At 46.3% G+C, this 17,173-nt stretch overlaps 1 protein-coding gene across 14 annotated transcripts in view; it reads left to right on the top strand.

The window, feature by feature from the left end:
• Positions 1–17,173, top strand: part of HDAC9 (histone deacetylase 9) — a 779,881-nt gene that overhangs the window by 432,529 nt on the left and 330,179 nt on the right. For 2 of the 14 annotated variants that reach the window (XM_085630917.1, XM_085630919.1), the window contains exon 1: positions 10,848–11,670. The exons of 8 other annotated variants lie outside the window; for them this stretch is intronic. In XM_085630917.1, the coding sequence (XP_085487043.1) occupies positions 11,565–11,670 (106 nt within the window). In that variant the 5' untranslated portion in view covers positions 10,848–11,564. Of the gene's footprint in view, positions 1–10,841; positions 11,671–17,173 lie in introns of those variants that run through there. 4 more of the 14 variants (XM_085630922.1, XM_085630923.1, XM_085630927.1 and 1 more) reach the window with 3 other exon arrangements.

Consider the following 17,173-nt stretch of genomic DNA (forward strand, 5'->3'; position numbering starts at 1 on the left):
AGAAATCAAAAGAAGTGGTGCTGCAAGAAGTGCACTCTGTCATTTAGAATTGTATTAAGGTCCCAATTCCACAATCGCAGAGAGAACATGGAATGTATTCCAAAATCTTTCTTTTGCCAAATGAGATTGAAGGCCCTGGCCGGTCCTGGGAAAAACTTTGAGCAAGTTTGTCCTTTTACACATCATTCAGATTGATAAAACTTCAAGAAACCCTCGGCCGACCCGACAGACCTGAAAAACTACAGGCCCATCTCTCTCCTTCCCTTTGCAGCCAAAGTCACAGAGAGATTTGTCAATGCCCAGCTGACCACCTTCATCGAAGAGAACGCCATCCTTGACTCCTTCCAGTCCGCATTTCGCAGCAATCACAGCACCAAGACCGCCCTCCTCGCCGCCACCGATGAAATCCGCATGCTACTCGAACAGTGCGACCCTCATCCTACTAGACCTCTCTGCAGGCTTCGACATTGTCTCACACCGCACTCTCACAGCCAGACTCCACAACGCCAGTATACGAGGAACTGCCCTCAATACGCTTCTTTCTCTCTGGCAAAACCCAAAGGATCAGACTCCCATTCTTCCTCTCCGTACCCACAGAGATCAACTATGAAGTACCCCAAGGATCCTCGCTCAGCCCCACGCTCTTCCACATCTACATGGCCCCCCTCACTGCCATCGTCAGACAGCAAGGGCTCAGCATAGTATCCTGTGCCGACAACACCCAACTCATCTTCTCCCTCACGAAGAATCCCGAAGACACCAGACTCTGCTTCCAGGAAGGAATGAAGGACGTTGCATCCTGGATGAACAACAGCTGCCTGAAGCTCAACTCAGAGAAGACAGAGGTCCTTGTCCTCGGACCCTACTCCACCGCCTGGGACAACACCTGGTGGCCTTCCACCTTTGGAAACCCACCCACTCCCATCAGACCATGCCCAAACCCTCGGCATCATCCTAGACTCCTCCCTCACCATGACCCGCCAGATCAACGCCATCGCCTCCACCTGCTCAAACTCCCTCCGCATCCTCCGCAAGACCTTCAAGTGGATCTCCCCAATGCAGAAAGACCGTCACCCACACACTCATAACCAGCAGACTGGAATACGGCAACGCCCTCTACACCGGAATCAACAGAACCCTGCTACACAAGCTCCAAACCAGCCAGACTGGTCCTCGGAACCCCATGACATGAGCACATGACCCACCACCTACGAGACCTCCACTGGCTCCCCGTCGAGAAGAGAGTAACCTTCAAGCTACTCACCCGCGCCTACAAATACCTCCACAATATCGGACCCAAATACCTTAACGAGAAAGTCTCCTTCCATGTACCCAAAAGGAACCTCCGCTCCACCAACCTCGCCCTTGCAGAGACCCCATGCATCCGCAGAACCAGAGCAGGCAGAAGAGCCTTATCCTACGCCACAGCAAAGACCTGGAACAAGCTCCCAGTCAACATCAGACGCTCCCCTACTCTGCACACCTTCAGGACGAGCCTCAAGACCTGGCTCTTCGACTGATTTGGAGCTGCACCCCACCACTGCCCCCCCCAGCGCCTTGAGACCCTCACGGGTGAGTAGCGCGCTTTATAATAAAACCCTGATTGATTGATTGAGTTAAACCACATTTCCATTGATATACGAAGGAATTTTTGGGGGGTATATTTAAACTTGTGATATCTTGCTTCCATGTCCCAGTACATCAGAGGAATCAGCAGAATCCTATTCGTACCGATTGCTCCAAGTTCCTTTTCTCTTCAGGATACCTACACCCCCCCCCTTCTGTCCCTCCTCTCCAGACTAACCTCAGTAATGGTATAGTCCACTTTACGAGCCTCTGCCCTAGCGTTCCTACTTTGGCAACTATCTAGATTGTTTTACATTATTTATAACTGTAAGCAGACCCAATGTGCGTATAGATACTGTGGCCCACATGTATCAACATTAGATTTTCTGCGAATCACAACTAAGTAATCGCTACTCCTAATGCATGAAAGTCCAAGAGTTTCATTTAGCGATTCCTAGGGGGTTGCAAATCGACCTACCTTATCAATATTATTAAGGTAGGACGCAATTTGCGACCCCCCCAGGAATCACTAATATCACGGGGATGGTGGCCTGTTAGGGTCAGCAGACCACCATGTCCATGATTGCTTTTCAGTAAAGCAATCTTATTTTTTTAATGCAGCCCATTTTCCTTAAAGGAAAACAGGATGCGTTTAAAAGACAACAATGAAAAGTTTTCTTTTCATTTTTCAAGAGTCCGTGGGACCATTGCCGCTCTTAAAAATGTTTTTGTCACTATTCCCGAAGGGGTCCTTTGGAGACCACTTCCCATTTGCGAATTGGTTACGGTGGTAAAATGTGAATGTTTTGCGACCTCATTCACGGTCACAAATTGGAAGGGACGCCCTAACACGCCCCTTCCAAATAGTGAATCCCAAACCCATTTTGCGATTTGTCTTGTTTTGATAACTGTGGATTATATATAACCGAAATTGATGTATGGCACCTAGCGTGCATGCCTACAGCTATAAGCACAATGTGAAAATAAAAAAATGTTTTTTTAAAACCAATACCAATTCAAAGCTCTTCCCCTTAGCCTGTCATCTTCACTGAGGATCTTCACCATGGTACTAGCACCCGTGGTGGTGGCTTTGCAGTTACATGTGGTAGCAATTTTCCCATATTTTGATGACTGGCTTATTTCTGCTTCTTCTTTCCTCTAGGCTGAAGCCAGTATGAAAAAAGTGGGCAAACATCTGGGACCGTATTACACATTTATTGATTGCGCCCAGCACATCTTTCGAAAGGTACGCTGGGCACAAACAATGATAATGCACCCCATTCTGGTGTATGAACTGCCTCCAGGGCAGCCGTGACCTTGCACTGCCCAGGGGCAGCACATTCATGTGAAAACACGGTGCAGCTGTTCTGTGTTTTCACAATGCAGGTGTGACACCACCCGGATTAGAGATCCCCTTGCAGGCAGGTGCAGTTAGTGACTGCACCCACCTGTAAAGGGGTGTCTACCCTCTTCAGCTGCTCTCAGGGGGGCACTCACAGTGCTCCACCTTTTAAGTGGCACTCTGTCAGTGCGCCTCCTGAGGGCTTTTTTGACTCTGCGCCCGCGTCTGTAATATAGGGAGGGCGCAAATTCAAACGAATCCCTCATTTATATAGGGCACACCCCTATGGACATGAGGGAACACCCTCCAAAGGTAGCGCAGTTGCTTTAAGTGCGCCAGCTCTATTGGTATTATGGAAGGGGACGCACATGCATCTGCGACCTCTTCTATAATACCAAAGTGCCCCAGGGCTTGCAAAGCGGCCGCAAACACCTGTTGCGCCCCGGGGGCACCTTCTGTAATCTGGCCCCTGAAGTCCCTGAGTGTCATCATGAATCTGCAAAACTCCAATTTTCGACCAACATCAAAGAAAGTAGTTATTTGGCCTGTCTTAAGCATGGAAAAAAGACAAAATTCTCTTTGATAAGCGAGATTGGTGAATTTGCACTCAGCTACCACATGTATTGACCCTTCCTCAGGCTTCAGCTAGAGCCTGCTTGAAGGTGCAGGGGTTAATGGCAGCAACCATAGAAGCAGTTTCCTGGGCTTGCCACCATTCGAAACCCTGCCACATTATTTACTGGATTGCTGGTCTCCAGTGTCCCAAATTATGAGAGTTGGATATCAGTGTCAGCCAAGGTGAAGCATGAGCTGCAGTGGTGTTTCCGCAGAAGTTGCACAAAAGAGCTTTACTCCAGTACTTGACACCTGTAGTGTTAACAACTGATTGTGAGTCCTTGCCAGTGGGAGTGACTTCAGAAGGGATAGAAATAAATAGCAGTGGGTCCCAGTGGGAAAAATATCCTGCTGATTTGGTATGCCCACCACACATTTGCTCAACATCTGGAAGGGAAATCGATAACGGTCTGAACAGACAGACGGATGACTAAAGGTGTTGTGAACAGACAAGTAGGAAGAAAGAGCACAGATCTAGCAAAGATTGCTCAGGCCATTTGATTATGGGCAGAAGCACATGTACTGTCCCTGAAAGCAATGTACATCCGTGGGAGAGAGAATAGTCATGCAGACATGTCTCAGATGCAAAACTCCGCCCTCAGTTTCATTCAACCTGAGTAAAGAATTTCTCTAGTAAAAAGTTACTTTTTTGACAGTTCCTGAATGAGCCTGTTTACCTCCCCATACACTGTTCTTTTCCCTTTGTTTTGTTCGGAGACATGATGCCATCAAGCCTGGGCAGTGTATACTCTGGTAACTCCCTGTTTGGTGGGGACCATATATGAGTTTCTGCCAATTCATCTGCAAAAGATTCAGGTGGAGATGGTCACAGTAATTCTGACGGCCCTGTTTTGGCCTCACCGCTCCTTGTTTCCGTTGCTAAAACATCTTGCAATAGAACACACCTTCAATCTTCCTGTACATCCTTCTCCTGGGCAACTTCAAATATTGTCTCAGAAAAATCTCTTAAATTTACATTTCTCTACATAAAAGAGGAGGTGCTTGCAGAGTGCTATAAAGAAATCGCCTTAGACATTCAAGTTTCTAGAAAAACATCAACACTGGTGACCTGTTCCAAGTATTAGAAGAGCTTTGAAAATTGGTACGGTGCTAAAAGATTAGCAACTACATCCTGTGAACAATTCCAAATTCTAGAGTTTCTGAGAGAATGATTTTTGAAAGGTTTAGCTGTGTCTTCTTTGGCAGCACTGTGGGCTGCTATTAGGAGTTTCAGACAATCAGGGGTGATATATCCCAGGTTATTCCACTAATTTTCAGATTACTTCAAGGTTTCAGAGGATACAGAGACCAGCAGCAGAGTTCCCCAGGGCTCCTCCTTGAGCCCCACCCTTTTCAACATCTACATGGCCTTGCTTGCAGCCATCATCAGAAACCACGGACTCAACATCGTGTCCCACGCCGATGACACCCAGCTGATTCTCACCCTCACTGACGAACCTAAAGCCTGCAAGAGCAACTTCCACTACTGGTTGAAGGTAATAGCCGCCTGGGTGAAGGAGAGCTGCCTTAAACACAACTCCGACAAAACTGAAGCCCTCATTTTGGGCTCCAATCGCTCCGCATGGGATACTCCTGGTGGCCAGCAGCACTCAGAACCCCCCCACACCCACTGACCACGCATGCAAACTCTGCATCATCTTCGACTCCTCACTCTCAATGAACCACCACATCAATGCTGTATCACCCTCCTGCTTCCACACGCTCAGCTTGCTGTGGAAGATCTTCAAGTGGATCCCCACTGAGACCAGGTGAACGGTCCCCCAGTTGCTCGTCAGCAGCCAGCTTGATTACGGCAGTGCACTCACTGCCGGCACCTGCCAAAAACTCCAAAAGAAATTGCAGCGCATTTAGAATGCCTCTGCCAGACTTATCCAAGACATCCCCCGCCACAGCCACATCTCTGATCACCTGAGAGATCTCCACTGGCTCCCGATCAACAAGAGAACCAACTTCAAGCTCCTCACGCACTTCTACAAAGCCATCCACAACACCAGACCTAAATACCTCAACCACCGCCTCTCCTTCTACACACTCATCAGACATCTCCGCTCCACCCAACTGGCTGTGGCCACTATCCCATGGAGTCACAAGACTTCGGCTGCAGGAAGATCCTTCTCTTCCCTCGCTGACAAGACCTGTAACTCCCTGCCTCTGCATCTCAGGCAATCACCGTCAGTGCCTCAACGCAAGGACCTCTAGACATGGCTCTTTTACTGAACTGCAGAACCCTCCCCACTGCATCTTGAGACCCTCATGGGTGATTAACCACGCTATACAAGAACCCTGATTGATTGATTGCGATTTAGAAAACCAGTAGTCCCAAACCCAACACCTATATGTGATATGTGAGGTTTTTGAAAGAGCTGTAATGAAAATCTTTTAAGTCCCTTAAATCATCTGATATTTCTTGGTGATCAGTAAAAGTAGCATTTTAGTAACAATGACATCAGACAGGAGATCAGGGGAGTTGGGGGGGCTCTTGTTATATCCCTCTCCACATCTGAGTTTTTTTCCAAATAGGGTGGTTTTAGGGACAAACCCTTGCTTTGGGCCAGAAGGTCAGAAATAGTTTCATTTGTTTCGAGAAATCGCCTTGCCTGTTTTTGATAAAAAAAATCAGCATCCTCACTTACTTTGTCCGTGGATGTGAAAAGAGATTTGCTAATTTATCAAGAGAAAACGAAAGTTTAATTCTTGACTGACTGACTGAAATATTTGTTAAGCGTACTTATGCCGAGGCGTCTTGGCGCTGTACGAAGAAAGAGAATAGAACAGCCGGTCTATGATTTAGTATAAAGCCAGGTTTTTAATGCTTTTCTGAACAGAATCTTGTTTGTTCCTAGTCGTAGCTCTGTGAGTAGGGAATTCCATAATTTCATCGCCTGAAATGAAAACGCCTACCCGCCCCAACGGGCCCTCTTGATCTTATGTAGATAGATCAGACCTAGACTGCCAGATCTTAATGTACGTGTCGGAACATAACGGGGAAAGAGGGATTTCATGTCATCTGCACCTCCTCCATACACAGCTTTGTGTACTAGGCATAGGGCCTTGAACTGTACCCTCCGACGAACAGGGAGCCAGTGCAAGAGCTTTATGCCCGATGATGTCGGATGGTGTTTCGGGAGATCTAGAAGTACTCTTACCGCTGCATTCTGCAAAGACTGGTGTTTTGAAAGCTGTCTTTCTCCAATTCCGGCATATAATACGTTACAGTAGTCAATGCGCGACAGGACTAAGGCTCCTACTACTGTTTTCCTTAATGAAAAAGGGATAAAAGGTAGCATCTTCCGAAGAACTTTAATCGTAAAGAAGCAAGCCGAGGTGACCTGATTGACTTGGGAAGTTAGTGTTAAGTCTTTGTCAACTAGGAAACCCAAGTTTTTTACTTTCAGTGCTGGAACAGGACATATGCCTGCCTCAGGAGGCCACCATGTGTGGTTCCAGATAGATGGTTTTTGGCCAAATTCAATCACCTCCGTTTTTTCAGTATTGAGCGTTAGGAAGTTCGTGTTCATCCAACTCATAACACTGGAGAGACATGTTCTAAATCTATCCGCTGTGAATTCCACACTCTGTGTGAGAGACACCACCAGCTGGGTATCGTCAGCATAAGATACCAATTTTAAACCTTGATCTTTTATTAGTTTTGCCAGTGGTGTCACATACAAGTTAAACAAAGTAGGGGATAACGCGGATCCCTGGGGGACTCCACAAGGGAGATAAAACTCTTCAGAATGGAGTCCTTCCCAATGGATTTGTTGTACTCTCAAATCCAAAAAGGGCCAGAGTAATTTTAGTGCGGAATTGCTGATTCCCACTAGTTTAAGTCTCTCCAATAGTACCGTGTGATTTACGGTATCGAACGCTGCCGTTAAATCGAGTAGGATTAAGATAGCTCTACCGCCATCATCCATTGCCCTACGAATTTCCTCCGTCGCCATTATTAACGCGGATTCCGTTGAGTGTTGTGATCTAAAACCATGCTGTGTGGAGTCCAGGGAGCTGTTTAGATCTATGAATTCCATTAATTCTTGGTTAATGGCTTTTTCCAATATTTTTGAAGGCAAAGGGAGGCAGGATATAGGGCGATAGTGTTTAATATCCTGGGGGTCCAATGAGGTTTTCTTTAGGATAGGTCTTATACAGGCCTTTTGCCATCTCACAGGGAAGACTCCATATCTTATTACTTCATTTAGAAGAGGGACTAAGGAAGTAGTTATCTCTTTAGGGGCCAGATGGAATATGTGGGGGGGGGCAGGGGTCAAGTGGCGATCCTGACTTAGTCTGAATTAGTAGATCACTAACCTATTTTTCGCTTAGGGGGGAAAATTGGGACAAATAGCTCGGAGGTACAGAGATCTCAGTTGGTTCTCCTATATCTTTTTCCAGATTTACCTGTAGATTTTGAAGTTCATTATAAACTACTTGAACCTTTTGTTGGAAAAAAGGGCCAGTTTATCAACAAAGTTTTGATCTGGAAGAAAGATTGTATCATAGGGACTCCTGGTTAGGGAGAATACTATTTTGAATAGTTCCTTGGAGGAGTTCTGAGCCTCCTGAATGTTTTTTGTAAAGTAGACCATCTTGGCCTGTTTTATTACAGATGTATACTCCTCCAATAGTCTGGTATATTCCTTCCTGTGCTCAGGACTGTAATCGGATCACCAGATACGTTCCTGGCGTCTACATTTGATTTTGAAAAGCTTTAGCTCTGCCGTGTACCATGGTGAGGTAAGTAATCGTCTCTTAGGTTGGATTTTTTTCTCTGAGGCCAGCTTGTCTATTGCATGATTGACCCATAGATCAAAATTGGTAGCCCCTCCATTATTGTCCTCCAAGAAAGGGCAGCTATTTGTCTGGGTTTTAGCTAGCTCGTCACTTTTTATACATTTCCAAGGGCGGGCATTTGCTAACATAGGGCGGTCTCTCCGGCCATTCACAGATAAGTTTAGATTGATTTTAAAATAAATTGCAGCGTGATCCGACCAAGGAACACGCTGTATTTCTTTTAATTCAATTTGATCATTGCTGGTGAAAATCCCATCCAGAGTGTGTCCAGCTAGATGGGTGGGATTAGATACAATTTACCTCAATCCGTAACCTGCCAGATTATCAATTAAAATGGAGGAATCTTCTTTGTTGTAGTCCTCTAGATGGAAATTAAAATCACCTAAAACAGTGAAGGTTGAAGTATCAAAGCAAGATTCCAGAAAAGTTTGTAGTGCTTTTGTAAATGGAGCTCTTGCTCCTGGCGGTCTGTATAACAACAGACCAGATAAGAGTTCTATATTGTTATATTTGACCATAAATGACATGGCTTCAGCCTCCAGTGTAGGTTCTTGCCTAAAAGTAATTTTGAAATGGGAGCGATAAATTAGCGCGATTCCCCCTCCCACTGTTCCTTTTCTCTCTACTTGCGCCAGTAAGTAACCAGGAGGAACTACAATATTCCAATCTGGTGCAGAGGTGGTAGATGCCCACGTTTCCGTAAGAAATACCAGGTCAGGATAAGTATCTGATATTAAATGCTCTAGTTCGTATTTATGTTTTGGCATAGATCTAGTGTTTAATAGAATACAGTTTATTACATTAGATATTTTACTGATACGATTGACATTCTTTCCAATTTTCCGGCTTGTAAATTGGTTGTCATCTATAATTCCGGAATTAGTAGTTGATCGGATATTACAGTTATTCAACTGACCACTAGTAGCTTTGAGTGGCTCAAACACTGACTCTAAGCCACAAGCGAGACAGCAATTAGGGCCCATAGTGTGATGGTCAAACAGTAGGGTCGGTACATGGCACTTACCGTTGTTTAGTGCCAGTAATTCATTCCGCAAAAAGCACTTTCTTTGACAAGAAACAGGATTTATGCCGCTTACCGCGTTCGTGGCGCGGACGGGTGCAGACGGGCTTGCCTTTGGCGCGCCTTCGGTGCGTCCGCTGCGCGGTCGCGTCATAGTACGTTTTTATGGGCTTCAGGAAATGACTAGAGCGCTAACTGGATCGCAGCGGTCCCGCTCTCCATACGGGCACCACGAGTCAAAACACAAAATAAAATACTTCTGGCAGTAAAAGTGCTATTCAATTTCAGTTTTTAAAATCATGTGCAAATGGCTTTCTTTAAAATAGCTGGTACAATTTTAGCAATGAGTGTCGGCCTAGGGCACTTTTTGTATGCTATGGTGTGGCAAATAGTGGCAAAAAAATAACACTAGGTAGGTAGGCGCTATCCCAGGCTATCTCAAAGGTGTATTTGCCGGCAGGACAGGAAGTGCCCAAAAAACGTGCACAGCCGCTCATTCCGAGCAGTGTCAACATCATGGGCAGAGGCTTGTGAGGTATAGCTACAATTAATCTGTGAAGCAGCCGCTCTGAATACTTTTGTTTCAGACTGTAGATTGGATGTGTGTAGAAATGATTCTGTCAATTTTGCTTTGGGGTTTATTAAGGTCAAATGAAGTAATTGGAACTACATTTATATTTCATAAAATGTACTCTAGATTAAACATGGATGGTGTTGCTGATGCTAAATTTATAAGAGCTTTTGTATATTCTCCTTAAACCAGGTCTCGGGTTGTGGAGTGAGACGAAAGGGTAATAATCCTATTACGTATCCGTAATCTTCATCACTAAAGATTACCAGTAAGAAATCGGATCATATCCAAGTCTTATAAAGGGACTGTCTATATTATAGAGATACATGAGAAACAATAACATTTGTGTGCTTAAAATACCACAACCGACCCACACATCTGCTTCTACACTCGGTACAGCTGCGCCTCTTTCATTGCCTGTGACGAAGTTATGCGGCATAAAATGCCATTCTAATTAAAGGTGGCTAGTATTTTATTTGCAGGATTTACATGTAGCACACGCTGCAAGATGAGGCCTGTGAACATGAAGCTGAGTTTCTTTTTTTTAAAATACATTTTTATTACACTTTTTAAGGTTTTCTAAAGGCGCACATACAATCCATACGGCAGTGTTAGAGCCAGATATGGCAGTATTAGAGGCAAAGTGCCAGAAAAAGTCATCAGAAATGTATAGCATATATAGGTACAAATGAAGGACACATCCATGTATGAGGTTCCATTTGAAGGGTATGCCGACACAGGTTTCAAACGCACATATGCACAAAGTTTGTTTTTCAGTTGGGGCGAGTTCATGCTGCACGGGGGGTCCGAGTGGGCAGTGTCATGCAGGCAGACATGAACTACCTCAGGGGTAAAACTCGAGTCTTCACACTCCTTTGCAACGGGGATGTCCTTCCTCGCTCTCTCTCGCAGTGCCTTGGAAAGGGTTAACGCGCTTCGAGGGCTCAGAGCAGAGTATCGCGGTTTGAGAGACAGGGACTGGACAGCTGTGTTTGCCGGGGTATTTTTAAATACATTAATGCAGGCTCCAATCACTCGGCCAGGCCTGACCTATTTTTGGCTTCGGCCAGCCATTGTTCTATTTCTGGTGCCTGCGGGCCTGGCTGTTGTTGATTCATATGCAAATGAGTTATCACTCGCTTAAGCCAACTTTACAGGCAGAGCGAGCCTCGAGTCAGACAGAGCGAGAGGGGGGACGAGCGCAGACTAAACGTTTGCCAGCTCTGAGGGCATTTTAACGCGCCTGAGGGCGGCGTTGCGACTCCCAACGGAGCGCGCAGCGTTTCGGGTTTTTTTTAAAATATATTTTTTTGTTGATAAAGGACTCTGGCTGAATTCACGAGACTGGGGCGCAAGCGGGTCTCTCTTGGTGTCCATCCCACTCGCACACACAGGCACTTCCTGCTTCACAGAGGTTCACACAGCAGCGGCGGCGGCGGTGGCGGCGGTCACCGGGGAGTGCCCGCGCACCGTACCTGTGGCGTGCTCTTACGTGTCGGCATGGAACAATAACATTTTCCGAAGTGTGCAGTCTCTCGCACCCCGCGGGCGAGGGGGCGGGGCGGGGTGGCTCCCGGCGCCCATTCAGTGTGCAGTGATGAATCTTTCGCGCAGCTGAGCTACAGGCTGCCTGGAATATGCTGCAGACAATTTATGAGACTGAATCGTGTTTTTCGTCAGATGGGGTTTCGGGACGCGAGCAGCTCTTGGCGCAGCGGAGGATGCACAGCATGATCAGCTCAGGTAAGCGAGCGCCGTTTGTACTCGCCGACCAGCTGTCTGCTCTTCGGCAACCGTCCATTCAGATTGTGTGTTGTGTGATGAGATTGCCTGTACAGACGTCATGTTCACTGACCTGGGGATACCTTGCTGACTGCTGTTTATTGGTAGGCACACTAAGGATTTCAGTGACGAGTTTAGGGGGTACCGGCTGTGTGCGGAGTGGAATCCGCGGTGTGTAGTTGGCGTTTGCGCACTTGCTCCGCTGCCTCTGTGTGAGAGCGGCAGAGACTGTCAGGGAGCGAGAAAACGTGCAGCGTTGCTCTTCCATGTGCAGTGGCCCTGAACGCGAACATGCTGAAGTTGAACGATGGAGTTGTATCACATGTCCTCTCTGTCACAGTCCACGTAGGCTCATTCACGAATTTATCTTTAATTCCTAAATAGTCGCATAGCATATTGGTGTAAACATGGTTGTAAATGCACCTAAAACATAGCTGCCAGCTGGTCCGAAGGACAGTCACATATGACAGCTTCAGCCAGCCCTGGCTTTCAAGAGACATCGCATGGCTTCCTGGGAACTGTAGTTTCATTTATAGGATGTCAACTATGCGCCCATAGGTCACAGAATGCCCCGTACACGTGCATTTGCTTGAAAGATCAGTACTCACTGGCGAAGCATGTGACACATTTGGCATCCTGGCACTTACTGGGCAGATGTGCAACAGCGTGCACAGCAGGTGTGTGTAATACACAGACGGAAATGGAGCTGTCAGGCGGATGGAATCCGGAACATATTTGCATATTCTCAGTATTTTGGGCCTGTGAGCTTCCAACTCCCCGTCCACCTGCTCGTTACTTTCCAAAAGATGTCGGGAACTCAGGTGTGTCTGAAGGATTATATTTCAGACGTCACCTTTCACCTCTGCACTCTCTCACCTCATAGCATCTGTCACCGGACTCTGCCTCTAGTCTAAGACCCTGGATTTTCTGGCAAAGCCCGTGCATCGACAGGCAGTTCAAACGGTGCCACCTAATGACCGGAACGCGTGACGTGGACAGGAAGGGGCAGCGAAGTGCGGAGAAACGCAGGAGCCCACGACGTCTGCAGCACTTAGTGAATGATGAACTGTGAGGCTGCTGGGGCCACGCGAGAGCGGGTATCCGTGAAAACATCCAATTTGAAGCACACAGCACATGCTCCACCTAAAATCACAAATAGTCAACCACATGAAGTAAATTCCCCCAAATATTCCTGTAGCAAAGGCTATAAAATGTATAGCTCTAGGAAATGATTTTTGTTAGGGGTCTTGTTTAGGTTTAGCCACTGCTTAATTGGGTAAAGAGACCAAAGTGCAGGGTGGTAGAATAAAATACATGAGGTGGTAACAAGACAGGCAGTCATGGTATTCGGCTTTGGGCTCTAGCTTGCATTTATTTATTTACAATTAAACTCTGGTTTTAGGGTAAGTGCTAAGGGGGTTATTGGTATGGCTATGGTTTACAGTTTGCAAAAATCACATTTTGGCTATTACAATTAGGTGCTTCTTTTTCTGGGCTTTCAATTAGGTAAAAGCTGTAAAACCAGAAGTGGGATGTGAAGACTTCTGAGAGCTATACTTCATTTGCATAACTTTTAAGTGGCCCATGCCAGTTGTGACGCATTTATCCAGGCCCGACAATTTAGATAACATCACTTTGCATACCTAGATTTGCAGATACGTGCATTTCTGAGGTCTGACGTACTTTGGATCCGCTGCGGCCTGTCCTAATGAGCGAAGGGGCTATGCCCCCCTCACCTTCTGCCCAAAAAGAAGAGAGTCCGTCCTACTGAGTGAAGGTCAACCTGACAGACACTCTTTATTTTCAGGCCAGGCAGCCAGGAGCTAGACATGCGCTAAATGTGCAGGCTCCTGGCTGCCTGAGCTGAATCTTGCCGGGCCTCCATACAACCCTTGCTCCTCGACTCGGTACACTGCGGCCCCTCCTGGCACACAGTGGTTGCCAAAACAATCCAGCACACAGGCTACGGCCCCATTCGGTGCAAGAAGGGAATCCTCACACCTCGCACAGGGAGTCCTCACGATCGACCTACACCCTGGACCTTGCTCCTTCCAACGCTCGCCTCTTCCTCACAGGGCACACTGGTCTTGGCGAGCAGGTAGGTGCTGTTGCTCCAGGGCAGGTGGTCTTGGAGCCTAGCAGGCCTGTGCCCCCTGTCCTGGTCACATGCAGTAGTCTTGATGAGCTTCTCCTCCTCACACAGCCCACCTGGCTGCTCGGAAGATGACACCGTTTGGAGCCTCTAACTCCCCTACTTACAGTCCTTTTCCAGACACAAAATGTAATTTCGTGTCTGAGTCTTTGAAGTTTTATGTTGGAGTTCTGCTTCTTTAAAATGGACCTCTTCCCCCTTTCTTGTTTCTCCTGAAAGCTGTCTCCCACAGCAGGCAGGACTCCAAAGCTGATTAACGCACAACAAGATACATGGGAGTGACCTGAGGTCACACCTGATGTCCGCCACCGGGATATGTGCATCAGAAGATTCACCCTGGGCTCCCAGCCATAGTCTTTATAATTCCCTTATCAGCCTCATTTCTCTCTCTTCCTCAGATGTGTCCGGGCCCTTTCCTTGTGATCTATCATTGAATCAAAGAGCCCTTTGAAACGCACAGAGAGAGCTTGTCTCTCCCATCCTCCAGTGCATGTCCCTCTCAGCTTATGCCACTGCAGTCATACACATATCTGTCTGGGATGATTCTTCTACTCCTGAGATTTCCACTAGTCACTCTGGGGGTTCCCAAAATGGAACCCAGGGTCCTCCAGGTAATGAATCAGTGCAGGCACACTTGCACTCAGTGTACATCCACAGCACACTTACTGCACAGCACTGCCATCCTCATGTATTCTGCCACCGCAAGCATAACTACATGCAGCAAACGTCTTCAGTCTGCACGTGCTGTTTAGTACCGCAGCCTTTCTGTACTGTACTTGAGTGTGTTATTCTAAAAGCGCACACTGCCAGCATACACACATTTACCATGTGCACACTGCACCACACTTCACCCCTTGTGCAGTGTTCTTCTTGCGAGCACACATGCACTCAGCATGTTTTCATCACTCACGCCCTTCCACATCTACCTGATGTAGGCCAGGGATGAGTTAAGCACACAGCAGTAGAACCTTTCAAAGAGGGAGTGAGCCTATAGGCCTCACTTCAGGGACACAGGGTAAAAAGGTTCTGTTCACTACTACTGATCACTACACCGTACGCTGCCACCACCACGTTTGTGCTGCTTATTTCCTGGTGAAGGTGGTAGCCTTCCACCACTGAGAGGTCAGCACTTTGGGTGGCCCTCCCATTCCAGCAAGACCGCAATCCATGAGATAGGCCTATGTCATTGCGCACATGCATGATCCGTGTACGCCTATGACACAAAATCTGCATTAGGGATCCAGACAACAGTACAGTTGGACACTCAAGGGAGGAACATCACTTACCCCGCAGAGGCCTTTTCTGTCCCATCACTAACCAATCAAACTACAATCATCTAAAAAGCCACAACTTGCTGAAAGTGTCACACATTCATTCGAGCCATCTGGCTGCTAAGCCACATCCATTTAGCCCCCTTTTGAAGGTGGTTAATTTTGGTAATCGGATCAAGATTCTCTTCTGTATTCTGATATAGGCTTACTTCAAAAACATTTATTAGTTACTGCATGGGTGATATTATTGTTGAAAAACAGATGATGGTGATAACAATTTGAAGCAGTGCAAGTTTTTAGAAATATAAACTTTAGACCCTGCATGTTGGCACATGAGAGCCAAATGCACTTCCTGTTCAAGATGAATTGAAGTTTTACATTGACCGTTGGAGGCTGTTGTAAAATTCAGATGTTGCTATTGCATTAAGTGTGTTTTTGAGCTCAAAGATCCTGCTTCAGCTCTGGGGTATTTTTAGCACGCTGTTCTAGAAATAACATCCATGACAAATTATACAGTCACAGCTCCTGCTGAGTTTCAAAAGCAAAAAATAACGCGGTTAAAGAAATGCTCCTATTTGCAGGGAAGTCCACCTTGCCTTTCCTGCAAGGCTGCCAGAAGCAACAGGAAGGTGACACATTCTGGAGGTCAGGATACAGGGCTGTCAAGTGGGCCTCTCCCACGTGTGACAGCTTCAGCCGGAAGTGGCTATCAGGCACGTCATTCTGCATTCTGGGGGCTTGTGCTCTCACTGGAGCCATGAGAAGGATGGTTTCAAAGGCCAAGCATGCAAGGTGTTCTAGACTAAGCAGCCAGGCCTCGCTAGAGGTGCCACACAGCGGATCTTAACACATTGACATCTGTGCACCCCTTACTGGAACCCGGTAACACTCACAGGGTAATGACTGGAAGTGGGGGCCTCAGCCTAAGCAATTTGAATGATATGCGTCTCAAAACAATACACAAAAATAAAGAAACACATATCCAACAAATAATTACACCCATTATGAAATATTTTATTTAATTCACAAACAAAATGTTATTTATACTTTATCATTCAGCTAATATTATTGAACTTTTTTACCAGTTGCGTCCCCCCTGAGAAGGGGTCACGACCCCCAGTGTCCACCGACCACATATTAAGAACCACTGCTGCAGCACAGTAGATAGTGACTCTTGGAAGATATAGGGTGTTTTTCGTGTTGTGACAAAGGGTACAGTCGCATAAAAGGGCTGGTGTATCTGAAGTTTTCAAAAGTAAAAACAGCAGTATTTGCATGTCTTGGCTGAAAAGTACACAGAACTTGATATTTCCAATATATTGCACATAATATAATATGATAGTTGCCAGTGGTACCTCGTTTTACACAAGAAATTCAGATACTACTGATGCAAAAGTGTTTACGTGATCTGCCCAATACCAAAACGGATTCTTCTTTTGAGGTGACGACTTATATTCGACTGTTGTTCTATTACATGTATGTTACTATTACATATCCAGCTCTTGTTAGTGTCATATGACTACCAAAGAGGACCGAAACGGGTTAAATGCATGACGCGGATGTCTTTTTGTGAACAGAAACCACAGATGTGAATCTGCCCTGGTCTATTCATACCAGCAGAGCAGGTTGATTAAATGCATAGCGACGAGTAAGGGCATTCATCGAACGTGTTGTTTACAGTGCCTTGAAGCTGAAAGCCTGCACAGTAAGTATTGCACAAATAATGCAGCAGAAGCTCAGTAGGTTAATGCAACAGCTGCAGAGAACCACTTAAACCCGTCAGTTCTGAAGTTCGAAAGCCAAGTCAATTCTTCTTCTTTTGATCCAGTTCCATGTATTAGTGCATTTATCAGTGCTTCAGCACTACACTGACTTAGCACTATGTAGAACATATTATTATGTATATTTAAACATGAACACTTGTAGAAATGTGCCGTCCAGCTTTTGCTCACAACTCTAGCCAATAATATCAGGATTTTAAGAGGCATTAAAAAGTTGTGGCGAGGGTCTCTAGAAGGGGCATGTCCAAGGAACCATAACT

Source organism: Triturus cristatus, chromosome 10, assembly GCF_964204655.1.
Source record: "Triturus cristatus chromosome 10, aTriCri1.1, whole genome shotgun sequence".
NCBI lineage: Eukaryota > Metazoa > Chordata > Amphibia > Caudata > Salamandridae > Triturus > Triturus cristatus.